Source organism: Monopterus albus, unplaced genomic scaffold (genome assembly GCF_001952655.1).
Source record: "Monopterus albus unplaced genomic scaffold, M_albus_1.0 scaffold319.1, whole genome shotgun sequence".
In the NCBI taxonomy this organism is placed as follows: Eukaryota; Metazoa; Chordata; class Actinopteri; order Synbranchiformes; family Synbranchidae; genus Monopterus; species Monopterus albus.
This window is the reverse complement of record NW_018128199.1, coordinates 485,000-500,998: the sequence shown is the minus strand read 5'-3', so window position 1 is coordinate 500,998 and position 15,999 is coordinate 485,000. Positions and strand designations below refer to the sequence as shown.

The 15,999-nt window shown below is 39.5% G+C and overlaps 2 protein-coding genes across 2 annotated transcripts in view; one reads left to right on the top strand and one right to left on the bottom strand.

Annotated features, from left to right (window-relative positions):
* The first annotated feature begins 1,291 nt into the window (after window positions 1-1,291).
* On the top strand, window positions 1,292-5,471 carry ptchd3b (patched domain containing 3b). The gene is made up of 5 exons (XM_020624070.1): window positions 1,292-1,571; window positions 2,001-2,011; window positions 2,100-2,221; window positions 2,413-2,558; window positions 3,952-5,471. Exons 1-5 carry the CDS (start codon window positions 1,292-1,294, stop codon window positions 5,469-5,471), a joined length of 2,079 nt encoding a protein of 692 aa, XP_020479726.1.
* A 733-nt stretch (window positions 5,472-6,204) lies between these two features.
* The window catches only part of LOC109974081 (ATP-dependent zinc metalloprotease YME1L1-like), a 10,920-nt gene continuing 1,125 nt past the window's right edge, over window positions 6,205-15,999 (bottom strand). The window contains exons 2-18 of the mRNA XM_020624089.1: window positions 15,259-15,393; window positions 14,912-15,089; window positions 13,891-13,989; window positions 12,498-12,607; window positions 12,213-12,363; window positions 12,033-12,116; window positions 11,472-11,645; window positions 11,176-11,328; window positions 10,861-10,993; window positions 10,358-10,420; window positions 10,103-10,215; window positions 9,718-9,873; window positions 9,068-9,219; window positions 8,805-8,931; window positions 8,565-8,638; window positions 8,354-8,440; window positions 6,205-8,269 (exon numbers count right to left, since the gene is read on the bottom strand). Of these exons, the coding sequence (XP_020479745.1) occupies window positions 8,126-8,269; window positions 8,354-8,440; window positions 8,565-8,638; window positions 8,805-8,931; window positions 9,068-9,219; window positions 9,718-9,873; window positions 10,103-10,215; window positions 10,358-10,420; window positions 10,861-10,993; window positions 11,176-11,328; window positions 11,472-11,645; window positions 12,033-12,116; window positions 12,213-12,363; window positions 12,498-12,607; window positions 13,891-13,989; window positions 14,912-15,089; window positions 15,259-15,393 (2,133 nt within the window). The 3' untranslated portion in view covers window positions 6,205-8,125. The remainder of the gene's footprint in view (window positions 8,270-8,353; window positions 8,441-8,564; window positions 8,639-8,804; window positions 8,932-9,067; window positions 9,220-9,717; window positions 9,874-10,102; window positions 10,216-10,357; window positions 10,421-10,860; window positions 10,994-11,175; window positions 11,329-11,471; window positions 11,646-12,032; window positions 12,117-12,212; window positions 12,364-12,497; window positions 12,608-13,890; window positions 13,990-14,911; window positions 15,090-15,258; window positions 15,394-15,999) is intronic.

Genomic DNA, 15,999 nt, shown 5'->3' with positions numbered 1-15,999 from the left:
TATTTGGAATTCAGGATGAATGTGTATTAATCAACATCTCTCTGCGGCTGTTTACAGACACATAACGCTATTTAAATGAAAAGGGGTGCTTTAACATTTCAGTTTATGGCCAAGTTCACTGTCAGAGGTCACTAATGAACAATGAGTTCATTCTTTTTCCATGTTTTGAATTCTACAGTTAGAAGGTCAACAGTCCAGATCAGACTGCTAAATAACTGAAAACAATTAAGGCTTATTAAAAATGTATCTATTAAAATAAAGGTACAATAAAACAAAAATAAAAACAGAATAGGTTATCAGAACATTATTGTTTGTACCACTGTATTGTTAGATAAATAAAAATAAATAAATAAAATAGAATATGTTATCAGTAAGTTGTTAGTGTGTACTTGATGTTGTAGGAAAGTCTTGTTAAATAAATGTTTACTGATATAAAATCAAATTAAATGTATAATACATTATACTACACAGTAATAATTCACAAAGGAAACTTCACAATAAAATATATGCTATAATATACAAACTGATACAAAGAAATAATAATGATATGAAAAACTGTTTAGTGACAATATTATTTACTCTAAAGTTTAAAAAGAAAAAACACATCTGTCATAAAACTCATATGCCATGTATATGTAGCTTTTCCAGTTTTAAAAACAACTTTTATTATTTTAATATTTTACAAAAACGTGAATTTGTGTTTACAAGTTCACAACTTTTTTGCTAATGTTGCCATATTTAGAGGGGTTACAGGGAAATCTAGCATAAAAAAAACCATCAGTTAATAGGTAGGAAAACATTTGATTAAGTCTAAATAAAGACTTTCTAAAAGTGCTGTTAAAATGACAACGGTATTTATTTGAGGCAAATAAAGACTGACATTGTGCAGCACAACACATCTTTGTTCTGTTCCTTTGCTTCACTGCACTGGTCTTCAAGAGCCCCAAACATTCATCTTGGTCTCGCTGAGCAATCACCTGGGGGCTGTGCAATTAGAAACCACTGACTGTATCAAGAGGTGCAGGAGAACTAGTGAATCATACTACACCCTCTGTTCTTCTACAGGATCTTTGATTGAGCTGGCCCTGAAACCTCATCTGCTTCAGTTCATTACAGAGATGGCTAACCTTGTTATTATGCAAATCTCAGCTCATGAAGGAGCTGAAAACAGTCTGCAGCACAAGAATACATTTAGTTGTGAAGACTTGCAGGTCTGTCTGCTATTAGACTGAAATTTCTGAGGATAGGAGAAGCAGAAATTTGTATTTTAAGGGAGCAGAATTTTACAGCTATGGCCAGATGCCACACAGCCTACATTGAGAGATCGCTACACATGTGTTTTGAGATGCTGGGCCATTTTATTGGATCCCATCCATGGTGGTTCCTGATCACCCCTCTTATCCTTTCAGCAAGTCTGGGGAGTGGATTTTATTTTCTTGTGGACAGAATGTCCAACAACATCGAAGAGCAGTTCACCCCTATTTATGGAGAATCCAAGGTGGAGAGGAGATACTTCCAAGAAACCTTTCCAGGAAATGATTCCATGTTTTCGAATTTAAGGCTGAGCACAAGTGGGAATTATGCAACTTTCATAGCCACAAGTGACAGGAATATTCTGACAGTAGAGTCACTTCAGGAAGTCCTAGACTTGGACTTTAAAATTAGGAGTATGATAGTGCATCTTGACAGCCAGTCATTTGACTATGCAGATGTTTGTGCTAATGTGATGGGGTCCTGCACCTCTAACACAATTCTAGATGTTATTGAGTACAATGCGAACAATATAGACACTGTCAATTTGACATTCCCGTGGTATCACTTTGATTTGAAGAGTATTCCCTTACATTTAAGTCTGGGGAGTGTGAAATTGAATGCAGAGTGCTCAGTTGTTGAAAGTGCTAAAGCCATACAGCTCTATTACTATTTACGAAAAGACAACCAAGCAAAAATAGATCAGTGGTTGAAAAGTTTCATACGTTTGGTCTCTAATGACTCATCAGCTTCCATTAAGGTAAGCAGCCCTGTAGCATACCTGTGTTTTAAATCATTTGCCTTTAATGAAAGTGGCACCCTGTTAAATGTATTAATCATCTTTCTAGGTGTCATATTCCACCTCCATGTCAATGCAGTGGGAATTTGAGAAATCTCCAGCTTCAGTCGTCTGTTTATTTTCCATCACCTATGCCATTGCCATTATGTTTTCAATTATATCATGTTGGAGGTTGGTAAAGAATCTGAACTGATTTATCAAGTAGTGCAAACAGGTGAAAGGGAAATAGTGTAAAGATCTTTGAGTGTGCTTCAAAGCATAGAAAAGAGCTATACTGTATGATCATAAGACCATTAAAATTAAAAGAAAATGAAATGCATTGTGTGGAGAAACTGAATCTTTTTAATCTCTGATTTCTTCAGGTTGGATAATGTTCGAACAAAGGCATGGGTGGCGTCCTGTGGGGTGCTCTCCACAGGTCTAGCAGTCCTGACTAGTTTTGGAACACTGTTGTTACTGGGTCAACCTTTTGTCATGACGGTTGCCTCCTGTCCTTTCATGATATTAGGTAGGTTCTTATGAACACACCTGCACATGAGATCCCACTGTCTAAGGTTTAATTAAAGCTAGAAAGTATTCAAAACATTATTTCCTATTAACCTAAAAAAAGAAACATTTGTTGACATAGCATTCATTGTGCACTGATAGTAAAAAAGAATTCCAATCATGTGTCCATTTTCCAACACCTTAACATTTGCCAGTTGCTATGTCAAAATAATTTTCAGTCTTTGGATACTGTTCTTGATACCAGCTGTAACTGTCATAGGACATATCCTTGTTTGACAATCTTGATATAAAGTGTTGGTAAGGATAAGAATAATAATAAGGGTAATCACCTTTATTTGGCCAAGTATGTTACACGCTGATGATGATCACTGATAATGCACAGCATATTTTTCATTTGACACAGCCATGAGTGAATTAACTGAATTAACCAAAACTCAGAATAAACAATAAAGCTGCATTTACTGTAAAAGTGGCTAACAAAATGATACATATAGTGGTAGTCTAAAAAGTACTCCACCAATTTAGCATTGTACTGCGCTTCTACATCATCTGACTTGCACTGGACAGTTGTGAGGATCAAATTAATGCAGAATAATCAGACTCACTGTTTTCAGTATTCCACACATTGTATTGTATAAACCATTATCCACAATGCACCTTCACCATCATTAGTTTATTGGGGAGTGGTATGCTAGGAGCTAATGAAGCAACAAGTCTCTGAACTCAAGCAGAGGAGCATGCTACAGATGTCTGGTATGGTCTTTTTTCTCTAATCCCATGCCCCCAGATTTTTTTTTTTTTAATTTTTAAACTTTATTTTATTTTATTTTATTTTTGTTCCCAAACTTGTAGCCTTCAACCCTAACTGATGCTGACTCTAATGACATGATTTGATACATTATTAGATTTCATACAGCTTCCTCTGGAGTGACAAAAGGTACTGTACCACTTGTTTCTCATATTCAGTAATACTCCCCCACACCAGTAAATAGCCGTTGACTTGTAAAATTAGCTGACTTGTTCTTTAAAGAGCTAAATTTAGCAAAAATGGTGATATGGTCTTTTAAAATTTGATTTTGACACATACGTACCTTTATACAAGATGGGGTCACAAGATAAGGTCATAATGTTGGACCAGCCTAAGTTGATAATGCACTTTAGTGGTACAGATTCCTTATCAAATTAACAAAGAACAATACATGTCAGCTGGTACAATAAAACAGGTATAAAAGATTGACCAGCAGGAAAAAGAAGACAAATTGTGACCTCACTGACTTTCCATAAAAACAGGACACTTAACTACCTGCTTTGCTCTGTGGATAATACAGCCTTGCACACATCAAAGCTAAGAATCAGAAATCATGCCAGTTCAAAAATCTCTTTCTCCTCTGTAGGTATTGGACTCGATGATATGTTCATCATGATCTCCTGCTGGCAGAGGACCAGTGTTCTGGACAGCGTGCCCGACCGGTTGGCTGATACCTATAAGAGCGCTGCCATCTCCATCACCATCACCACCCTGACCAATGCTCTGGCTCTCGTCCTGGGCTGCAGCTCACCCTTTGCCTCTGTTCGATCCTTCTGCCTCTATGCTGCAATATCTGTTTGCTTCTGCTATTTGTACAGCATCACTTTCCTGGGGGCCTGTATGGCTCTGAATGGACAGAGGGAGGCAGAGAACAAGCACTGGTTTACCTGTGCTAAAATCCCAGAAGACTTACCATCTGGTAAATCAAAAGCTTTCAGTATCTGTTGTGTTGGAGGAAGCTATGACCGAATCACTGAAAAGGAGGAAACTGAGCTTGTGAGTCACATGTTTGAGCAGTTCTATGGGCCATTTCTGACCCACAAACTGATTAAAGTGTGTGTATTTGTCATCTACACAGGCTATCTGGCTGTTAGCATCTATGGTTGTTTGGTGTTAAAGCAGGGACTTGATATCAGGAATCTGGCTTTGGATGATTCCTACATCATCAGTTACTACAACAATCAAAGGCAGCACTTTTCTGAATATGGCTACAGTGTAATGGTTGCAGTGACCCATCCCTTTCCATACTGGGACAAGGACAAACAAGAGCATTTATACTCATGCATTTCTAATTTTGAACATTTGAACTTTGTTAATAACACATATTCTTGGTTTCTTTCCTTTCAACAGTATGCAAATGCAACCAATCTCAACATAAGCTCTCAAGTAGATTTTCAAACCCATCTTCCCCATTTCTTAGAACTCAACTCCATATTTAGACAAGACATTAATGTGACCGCAGACAATCACATTCTGGCCTCTCGCTTTTTCATCCAGACCCTCAATAAAACCACAATGGACGACATGATGACAGGACTCAGGAAAGCAGCAGCAGAATGTCCACTTGAGCTGCTGGTGTACCACCCAGCTTTCATCTACTTTGACCAGTATACTATCATTTTGGAGAACACCATTCAAACTGTCCTGGTGGCTGTCATTGTTATGCTAGTCGTCTCACTCATCTTGATACCAAATCTTCTATGTTCCATGATGGTGGCTTTTGCTGTTTGTTCAGTCATCGTTGGCGTGACAGGATTCATGTCGCTGTGGGGTGTAAATCTGGATTCCATTTCCATGATCAACCTGGTCATGTGCATTGGTTTCTCTGTAGATTTCTCAGCACATATTACTTACTCTTTTGTCTCCAGCCCCAAGAGCGACGTTAATGAGAAAGCCATGGATGCGTTGGTTCGTTTAGGTTATCCAATACTGCAAGGAGCTTTGTCCACAGTTCTGGGAGTGGTGATGCTGTCCATGTCTGGGAGTTACATCTTTAGGACATTCTTCAAAATTGTGTTTCTTGTGATTATGTTTGGGATTCTCCATGGCTTAATGTTTATCCCAGTGTTTCTGACACTGCTCCACACCTGTGGGAAATGGCATTAAAGTGGAACTGAATTTTGAAAATAGTTTAAACTGATAGTGCAGCTACTGTGCATTAATATTACTTTTTTTTTTAAGATGAGAAGCCTGTTTTGGATGTATTTGTAGAAACTGTGCTGCTGCCACTTGCTATGGTTGATAGTAACCGGATCAGATAGTGTTCACAATAGCACAATTAGAACAACATAAAGCTTATCATGTTAGAACAAGAAAAGTTTGTTTTAAAAAGACACATGGGTTTTGTATAATCATGAAAACATTTCATGATATATAGTTTCTTGTAAAAATGTAATAATTTGGTACCTAGTAATGATGATAAAATACATCATAAAATGAAAAATATCATGTGAAAAGACTCATAACAGATTTTTTAAATTTGTTATTATAGCAGCATTTTGGTGCCTTTCATTTGCAGTATAAATGTAAATAAATTGTCTCTTTTTCAAAAGGCCCACAGTGTTGGTTATAACCCTTTAGTGCTTTAAGAAACCTCTCCCTTTAATACATTCAACATTTAGGGGGGGGACCCTTCATGTTTTCTTATGTTTGTATTTCATTTCAAAATTGGAACCTTGGCTAACTAGTGCCAAGTTAGTGTTACCAGACTGCGAAGTAATGGTTAGTCCTGGGCCTCAGCAGCCAGTACTTCATAATTCACATCACTACACAGAATAAATAACAGCCAGACTCTAGGTGGCACCGAAGAGTAAAAAGTAATTCAAACAGCAAAAAACAGTGGCTGACAGTGTTTTATTTCCAGGTTATTACTTGTTTTTGTGGATATCAATGTCACAAGGTAAAATGATTCAAAATATATATTGTAGCTTGACATTTCAGAAATATAATCCCTGTTCCATTTCTCAGATTTGTCATTTTGTTCAACTTGTAAAAATAAATCTGCAGCACACTCCCTCTCACTAATCCACACATACAAAGCAACAAACCTTTATTTGGGCCTCTTATTTCTTCTGCACAGATGTTCATTAACTGCTGCCATCATACTGCTGAAAGGCTTTGTCAACCAATGGCAAAGAGCCATTCAGTGTCTACACAACATAACAGTGTTACTATACATCTATATACACAACGTTCCCATATCCCAGTCCCAAAGTACAGACAGTAGATAATAAATAAGAAACATAAGAGATAGTGTACAACTGAAGCACAAAAAAAAAACAAACATAACACTATATCACATCACATATGTTGGTAGTAATCTTGACAAGAGCTATAACTTCTGTTCTTAAATGCTACAATGTGGGTGACAAGTGCTGGTGCCCCTTTACCTGTTCAACCTCTGCTCAAACTGTGTTGAAGAAATGTCAAATTTAGAATTGAGGATTTACAACCAGATTTAATGAACTGTTACAGCCTAAACGTCATGTTTGTTTCACATCTTTCACTCGTGGAAAAAGGGCCATTAAACACTGGAATCTCTGATCATTCACAGTGTACAGAAATATTTACTATACAGAACGGTATGCAGCACTACATGTGGGGGAGAAATGTGTCTGATGTTATGACAAAGGTGGACAATAACTAAAGGAACTGGATAAACACAATTTGTACTCACAAAGAAAAAAAAAGAAAAACTTTGCTGAGGCCACTCAGAAGCCCAATTAGGTCAACATTACAAGTCTAAAATCCTAATGCTCCCAATGCTCCATTACTACATAAACACAGCCATTTGTTGCATGCCTTTTGAGGCCAAGCAGCACAATTCTTATTCAGTCTGTACAAACAGTATAAATGAAATCATTTACATGAAGAGCAGACAAATGCACTGCCAATTTGCACACTTAATCAAAGTGCTGAGATATTGTAGTTCAACTTGTACTACCCATTTCAATAGGGAAAAAAAAAATACACATCTCAAAAGGCCACCTTTAAAATTAAGCAACAGGAACATTCAGAGGAGTCCGGCAGGACAGGACAATGGATATGCATGATGTTCAGCCATCCTGGATGCAAACAATCAGGTGGAACGACATGACAGCTCTAGATGCTACGTTGAGAATTAAGGGCAAAGCACACCAGCAGCGTGTGATGCATCAAAACCCCTGCACCCACTATGTTCAATGCAAGCCAATGCACTTGCAGCGAAGTGACAGGCATCAACTCTGCCAGTGTGTATCGAACATACAAGTTTAGAGTCAGTTAAATTCTGCTTTGGTTACCCAGCAGCTCTTTGGGAACATGTAGCTCAGCACTGACAGATTGAGAATCTATGATGACCTGGCTGAACAAATTCAATCCTATACAGGTACTGTTTTGAAGTTTTAGGTGTATATTCACGTATCATTTCCTCCCACCAATGGACCAAGCAATCTGAGCAACATCCTTAATGTTAGGCATTTAATGTCTTGACCTTTGCCATATATGTGCTTATGTCTGAACACAGCACAGTCGTGTTTAAGTTTCAAATAAAACTAACTGTCTGGGGAAATTCATGAGATTCTATAAAGGTGACAGCATGAAGATATGACTTTGCCCCACATGAACACTTGTCGAGACTATGTGAACGCAGGCTGTGACTTCCCAATGCTCTGATTCACAGCTCAAGAACAGAGTCATTTCCTCTTTCCTTAATGCCTGAGCTCTTAAAATCTGACCCCCTCCCCATTGCTACCCAGTGATTGCTGCTGTCCTGGCCGGTTTCATCTGGTCTCCAGGGTCTTGCCCTCCAGGACCATCTGGATTTCTTTGGCATCCAGTGTCTCGTACATTAGCAGAGCATCTGCCAGGTTCTTGTGCTCCTTAGCATGGGATTTCAGCAGGCGTTTGGCACGCTCATAAGAGTCCTAGGGACACCAAGAGGGAAGTTAGGTTAGAAATGTTTCCACAGGCGGTGAACTGGTCATGTTCGGCTGCAGGATCACACAGACCTTCAGTAAAACTCTGACTTCATGCTCAACAGCAGCCTGTGTCTCTGGGCTCTGCTCTGTCAGGTTACTATAGGTCATCACACCCAGCTGCAAGGCAGGGAGGGAACCAATTACATACATAAACGTTAATTACCAGAAAAAAGGAAAAGAAAAAAAAAAGAGAAGAATGTGAATGCCCTTTCTTTTTTTAAGTCCCTGACAAGTCACCTACCTTTTCACACATTCCAAATCTGGTCACCATCATCTTGGCGATCTTTGTAGCACCGTCAAAGTCACTTGATGCTCCTGTACAGGAAGAAATGCCGTACATAACCGATTATGTTGCCTTTTAAAATTTGAGACTGATGAATACTTTTTCTTCTATAAAATAATACAGGCTTTTTTTTTTTTATTCTGTCCTCTCATCTAAAACCTTTTTGACTCACTGGCCCTTTTGGGAGCTATTCCCTACCTGTTGTGATGTTCTCCTGGCCAAATATAATCTCCTCTGCTACGCGGCCACCCATGCTGACGTCCATCTGCGCCAGAAGCTGAGAGCGAGTCTCACTCCAGCGATCGTTCTCTGGGAGCATGGACACCTGACAAGATAGGTAGAAGACATTAGGGAAGAGGAAAAAGAAAACAAAAATATATTAGGCTTAAGGTAAAGACAGTTTGCACCAAACCTGCCAAAGCTGTATAACTATGGAGTCTACCAGCTCCAAGTTTTCTTACATGTCCCAGGCTGGGGCCTCTGGGCATGATAGTAGCTTTATTGATCGGCATGGCGTCTTTGGTGTAGTAAGCTACAATTGCATGCCCTGATTCATGGTATGCTGTGATGAGCTTGTTCTTGTCGTCTATTTCTGCACTCCTTCTCTCAGGGCCTTGAAAAAAAGCAAAGGAAAAATAACTCCATTAGGAAAGAAGGTTATTGTTTATGGGTGGGTTCCAATAACCAGCTCCATTGTGGAACATATTCAAAGTTGGTAAAACAACCAGAAGATCAAATTCCTTATCAAATCATTTATTCACATTTGTTGTTAATGTTCTTTTATTGTACAAAGAAAGTTTTTCTTAGTGTGCTGAGTGAACAGTGATCTAATAGATGTCTTTATTTCCCATGAAATGAATTCATTAAAGAGATTTGACAGGGTTGTGATTCAATAAGTGGATTTGGAACTGGACTCAAGATTCAGTAAAAAGTTCCTGAAACCCATCGCTACTACTGCCATGTGCTCAGCATGACTTTTATGAGATAATCTTTTGCCATGTTAGATGAAAAAATGCAGACAATCAAGGATATAATAATTTAAATGTTAAGAAACAGGAAGCGTATGATCACAACTGTTAGTGTCTTTATCATCTGGCAAAGCTTTACTCACCCATTAGAATTTTGTCTTTAGCAAACTCCAGCTCCTTCATGGTGACCATGTCTTTGCCATCGACAGCTGCCTTCAGGGCAGCCTGGTTGACCAAATTTTCCAGGTCAGCGCCAGAGAAGCCGACTGTGCCCCGGGCAATGACATTGGCCTCAATAGCTGCAGAGATCACATACACAACGGTTCTCAAAGCTATTTAAACAGTCAGTCAACTGTCAGGTTTGGGTTATGCTTTTAGGAAAAACAAGCTGCAAATGTAGTTTACATTCCAGCCTGAGTCACCTTGTACAATACTGGTGCTCTGTGCTGTACCAGTGTGTTCATAGTGGTTGAAGTATTACGTACAATAATGCATTTGTGAAAAATATATCTAATGCTTGTTTCACACCTGGATCCATTTTAATCTTCTTCAGGTACCAGTCGAGGATCTCTGTGCGTCCTCTCACGTCTGGTTTGGGGACGGTCACCTGCATGTCGAAACGCCCAGGGCGGATCAGGGCACTAAAAGGGCAGATCAGTTTGTTAGTAAAACACTGAAGCACAACCTCGAAACTGTAACGTGTTCTTGACAAGGACAGCTGTGCCTGAAGGTTGTAAACTCTGACATCTACACTAGCAAAGCAAGAGACAAAGGTAAACATACTTATCCAACGCCTCTGGGAAGTTTGTTGCACCGATGATGATCACACCCTCATTTGGTTTAAACCTACAAAATAATATCACAGGGTACATACTGTACAAGGGATTCTGGTTTTTGGCTCTCTCATAACTAGAACTTCAGGGCACAGTGAACCACAACGCAGCAGTTTATTTATTTGCCTACTGATGAACACTGCATGCACATGTTACAGAAGACTGTCCTTTATTATGTGTAGCTGCATAAATCAAATAAAGACAAGGCTGCAGGATTTTTGCATCAATGTGATGAAGAACCTTGATTAGTCACACTTCATTTTATCAAAATGCTGTCTAAAATTACATGCAGCATGATGACATATTTTATCTGTCTTCTGCTAACAAATGCATTGCAAATCCAGCATGCTGCCAATGAGTACCTCTCAAAATCACTTTCATCTGAAGTGAAATAACTCCTCACTCACTTCATGCCAAAGATGTAAAAAAGCAACTGCTAATTTTAGAGATTACCCATCCATCTCAGCCAGTAGTTGGTTGATAGTCTGCCTGGAGTAAGGGTGCATGGGTGACTCAATCCTTTTCCCACCCACACTATCCAGTTCGTCAATGAAGATCACACAAGGAGCGTTGGCTTTAGCCTCCCCTACAGAAAACACATGTATCACAATATTCAGCGCAACAACTGTTTCAGTCACAATCATGCAGCTCCTGCGTTAGGGAAAGTAAAGTGCACATCCTCAGTTGGCTTCCAAGGAAGGAAATGGAAAGTGGAAAGGGAAGGGTCTATTCTGATGTTAAAATAATCTTTTTTTTTTTAAATCTCACTGAAAAGGTTTCTGATGCGGCTGGCTCCCACGCCGACAAACATCTCGTCAAACTCCGACCCGGATGCGTAGTAGAACGGCACATCTGCCTCTCCTGCCACTGCTCTGGCCAGTAGAGTTTTACCAGTCCCTGGTGGGCCAACCAGCAGAACACCTAAAGTAAAAAAAGACAAGGATGAAGAGATAAAGAAAAACAAAAGAGCGATACAAAAACAGAATCCTGAACAGAACCACCCTATTACCATATTAGCTGACAGTTTTTACAAGTCACCACACTATAACATGTTTAATCTCTACCTTTTGGCAGCTTTCCTCCCAAGGCAGTGAACTTCTGAGGGTTTCCCAGGAACTCCACCACCTCCTGCAGCTCATTCTTAGCTTCTTCTGCTCCTTTCACGTGCTCAAAGGTCACGTTTTTCATCTGGACAGGGTCCACTGCTGAGTCCAGGCCTGATGTGGTTCGGAACCGCACTGTCCAAAATGGTTAAAGTTTGAAATCACACTGCGCGGCATGGTTAATGAACTTACACACACACACACACACACACACACACACACACACCGTATACCTACTGAGAAATATTTAATAACCATGTCTGACTGTATATATTAATGCTTTCTTACACCAATTTACAAGTTATTGTCTGAAAAAAAAAATGAAAAGGGATCTGCTATATGAAGCTTAGTTCTTTTCTTTTAAAGCTTAATAAATATTCCAAATACTGTACATAGATTTGTTTAGTAGGCAAATCTTCTTCTTCTTCTTAATATTATTATTATTATTAAGATTTGTGAATTATTATTAAGGTGATGACATTAAAGTGAAAATCAAAATTAGAGGAGAAAAGAAGCCTTTACCTGATATGAAGGGGGTCTTGGAGAGCCCATAGAGCCCAACAAGAAGCAGGACCAGTAGGATGAGACGAGTCCTCCTCAAAGAGTCTACACAGTTGGAAAAATTACAGGAAAACCATACACACTGTTTAATAACGGTAACTTGTGTGAGAAATTAATGTGTGTGCCTCTATTTAAACTTGCCCTGTGTGCGCTGTGTCAAGGCTTGAGCTTTGAGGAAACCCTCAGCAAAGCCCCTCTTGAAAGCATCCTGTTGTCCATCAGGTACGTTCTTGCTCTTCAACAGGCTGTCTAGACTGTCCACATCAATCCCCTTGTCACGTGTCAGGAAACCCTGCAGCACAATGAAAGACTGGTCAGCAGGATGCAAAGAATCATTAGCCAACTATAGCAAAGATATGTAACATATCTATTTCAGTCATGAAATTATTGGTCACACATAGTAGACAGAACACCAAATGGTTCTACCTTCATAAAGGATGGTGTGAACCCTTCAGACTCCAAGGGCTGGTCGAAGGTTGACTGCACTCTCCTTGTTTTGCTCCTTAGAGTTTTAAAGCCTCTGCTCTGCATCAACACTTAAAATATACAGTAAGCACATGAACATATGTTTAATCACATTAAAGCATATATAAATTTAAATATATTAAATACAAGTATAAGAATACTGCAAAGATATACAGTATCAGTTAAAAACAGATAATACTGACAATGAACTGTTTGTTATTCTCTGACTAAATGTTAGTCTATGTTGTTTTCAATAAACATACAAACAAAATCAGTGACGTGCGGTGAGGTTGACAGCTGGTGAGGCACTGACTCTTTTACAGTCAGATTTACAAATGCAAATGAACTGTTAACAAATAGTCTGTTAACAGACAATGCGTTGTGTTTTATATCTCATATCAGCATTCTTCACACAAACGTGACCCATTTTTTTATTTGAGGTTAAAGTTTATTCCAATTGAGCTTATTTCTAACTAGAAATAATAAAAGTTTATGGTCTTACCTTTACTTGTACACGAAATCCATTTGTCAGCTGGTATGTATTACAAGAAATATAAACAAGCACGAAGAAGATTGTAGGTAGCGCAAGAATCTGTGGGCTCACTAGCGCCCTCTGCCTTGAGGCTGGGGTACTGTTTGCCTCACCGAGTAACTTTTTTACTGGGTTTTATGGTTAATCTGCGAGCCTAAACACGTTACAGAACTACATTTTATACATTATCCAGATTATGGCAAGGCAGAGCATATAATCAGAGTGTTTGAAAGCATTTTATTTGCGATATATAGAGGGACAGCGACACACTATTTGCATCGCATACAGTTTGTGAGGATTACACGATCCACCGAGAGGCACAGCAAAGTGCTGCCTCATCGCGCATCTCCTCCATGTATTTGAACGGCACATACGGAAATTCTGCTATTCTTTATTGAAAAAAAAAATCCTTCAACATCGGATTCAAACGGCAAGAGGGCCTACAACACACACCAGCCGACAAATATTAACATTTATTACATTTTATGGTTAACTTTTTTTTTCTTTTCAAGATTGACAGGGGAGGCTCTGCCTCACCTGCCTCCCCTGACCGCACGTCACTGAACAAAATGATTAGTAACAAGTGAATGGGAAGCTTAGATTAATAATGAGCTATTAGCGCTCTTTCAGACTCTATGCAAGCTACGCAGCTGCAGTGCTATGAAAGGAGGGTTTGGTGCATACTTGCGTAGCAAAATGTGTAGTCCAAAAATGTGTGCTAAGATGCAAGTGCGAGTGTTATTTCATGCACTTCAAAAAGGATCGCTAACGCCCATAGAGTCTGAGATAGCCCTTACACTACTGCTTCTAATCCATAGTTACCTGACCAGTGTTGTAACTCTGTACAGACAGACTGAAGGGGTGAGTGGTGCTGCCTGGAAATAACTGGGGTCAATAAGGGCATGGGACCACTTGAGAACCCTGGGAAAACAAGACAGGTATTATTGTTTAAACACACACACACACACACAAAGACACAAAAATAAATTCAGAGATACTACTGAAAAAAAGGAGTTAGAAATTGCCACCAGGTTTGTTAAGACTGTCACTGAGTAGCTGACTAAAGTGATGACAAAGGGATGGATGCCTACCACCTCCACAAACCAGTTTCCAGTTCAGTTCTCTGTAAGCGCTCAGTACAACAACATGTTTAAAATATCTTGTAAGCCTGACGTGATAGTATTCTGAATTCCTTCATAAATTATGATAAGAAACGATGGTTTTGAGGTTCCAATAATGTTCAAGCAATAAGAAATGTTGTGCCACAACTGTGTTTAATGAAAATGCATCCAGCAGTCACTGATCCCATGGTAAGAAGCACCAGCGAGATGTAAATTAAACTGAGCTTGAGAAAAGTGAGCACCAGTCTGAAGGTCTTTTCAGACATGTAGTAGAACCCTTAAATTATTGAGACTTTACCTGGGTGAGCTGTATGTGAGAACGCAAATGTCAGAATCAGCTGACCCGGACTTTACCCTGGCAGCTCCCTAGTACAGAGTCCAGGTTATGTCCGAGTGAGCTGGAATGAGCCCATGTGTACAGTCTGAAGTATTCACATGGAGCTAGTGGGTGTGTTGATGACCTTTTATCATGCAACCAGCATAAAACCAGAAGAAAACAAACATACGATGGTATGTAAAAAGGTAATTTCCAATGAAGACGCCAACAAAAATATCTGACTGGAGACACAACAAGATTCGGGAACTTCTGTTGTTAAGAGCCGGCGCCAGAATCACGAGTCAAATTTAAGGTATGGCAAGACACCTTTATGAACAAATTATATACTGGCTACATGTCTGCATCATGTCGTACATCCTGCCTGTTCTACCCAGCACATTCTCACCATACTTGTTGCAAAAAAAGGAGTGTGTGGAGAGATGGGAAGTCCTCCAAGCTGTCTGACTGCCCGATGGAAGCAGGGCTTCCAGTGGGCTCAAGTGTGGTAACACATGGTTCATCAGATCATCCAGCTGCTGTGTTCCCAGGTCTGATAATCCAAGTTCCCGCAGGTTCCACATGGTCTGCACGTAAAACACACACATATTACACACAGTTTCAAATTTTTGTTACATTCCCTCAAAAATTATTCCACAATAAATTTTTTGTTACTCCAAGTGGCAGAGAGCTTGACAATGTGAAAGTAAACACATTACAATATGCAGCTGTAGATTATCCCCTACTAGTGAATACCTCTGTACATTGTAGAGGTGAGTTCGAAGCTTGATCCTTGGGTTTTCTTGATTTGCAGGTGGCACTGCTGCTGCTTCCCACTGAGATTTTCAGAGAGTGGAGGACGTTGATGAGGTGGCTCAGGGGTACAGTCACCTGTGGTCACATGCAACCAACAGCAAGTCTAGCGTTATTAAACTATATACACACATATATCTTGTCTCTGTGCAGAGTTTGCATGTTGCATCTTAGGTTAACTGGTGACTCTAAATGGCCCATAGGAGTGAATGTGTGTGTTTGTCTAAATGTCAGCCCTGTGATAGACTGGCGACCTGTCCGCCTCTCGCCCAGTGTCAGATGGGATTGGCTCCAGGCTGTTAGTGGTCACGGGTACATCAGGTAGCTGGTGTTGAAACGTCTACAGATCTGAATCAAGTAACTTGTAACTACACTCAAGTAAAACAGTCACATTGGTAGATATGTTGAGTCTACCGATTAATCAGAATATGCACTGTTAGGTATTTTTAGTCAGATATATACTTTATGTATTAGAAATGTTTAGTGGAGATAGGATGTCTAGTTATACTGTTAAATGCTTAGTCATGCTTATGAGTTTCTACAGGGTACATCTGGTCAAGGATAACTAGAGAGAAGAGTTGATGACTGTCAGCAGACAGGGTGTTTAATATTATTATTATGACGTGTATAACTGTAGCCTTAGCCATAATATGTTCTTATGTTTAAGTCACGACATGTTACTAG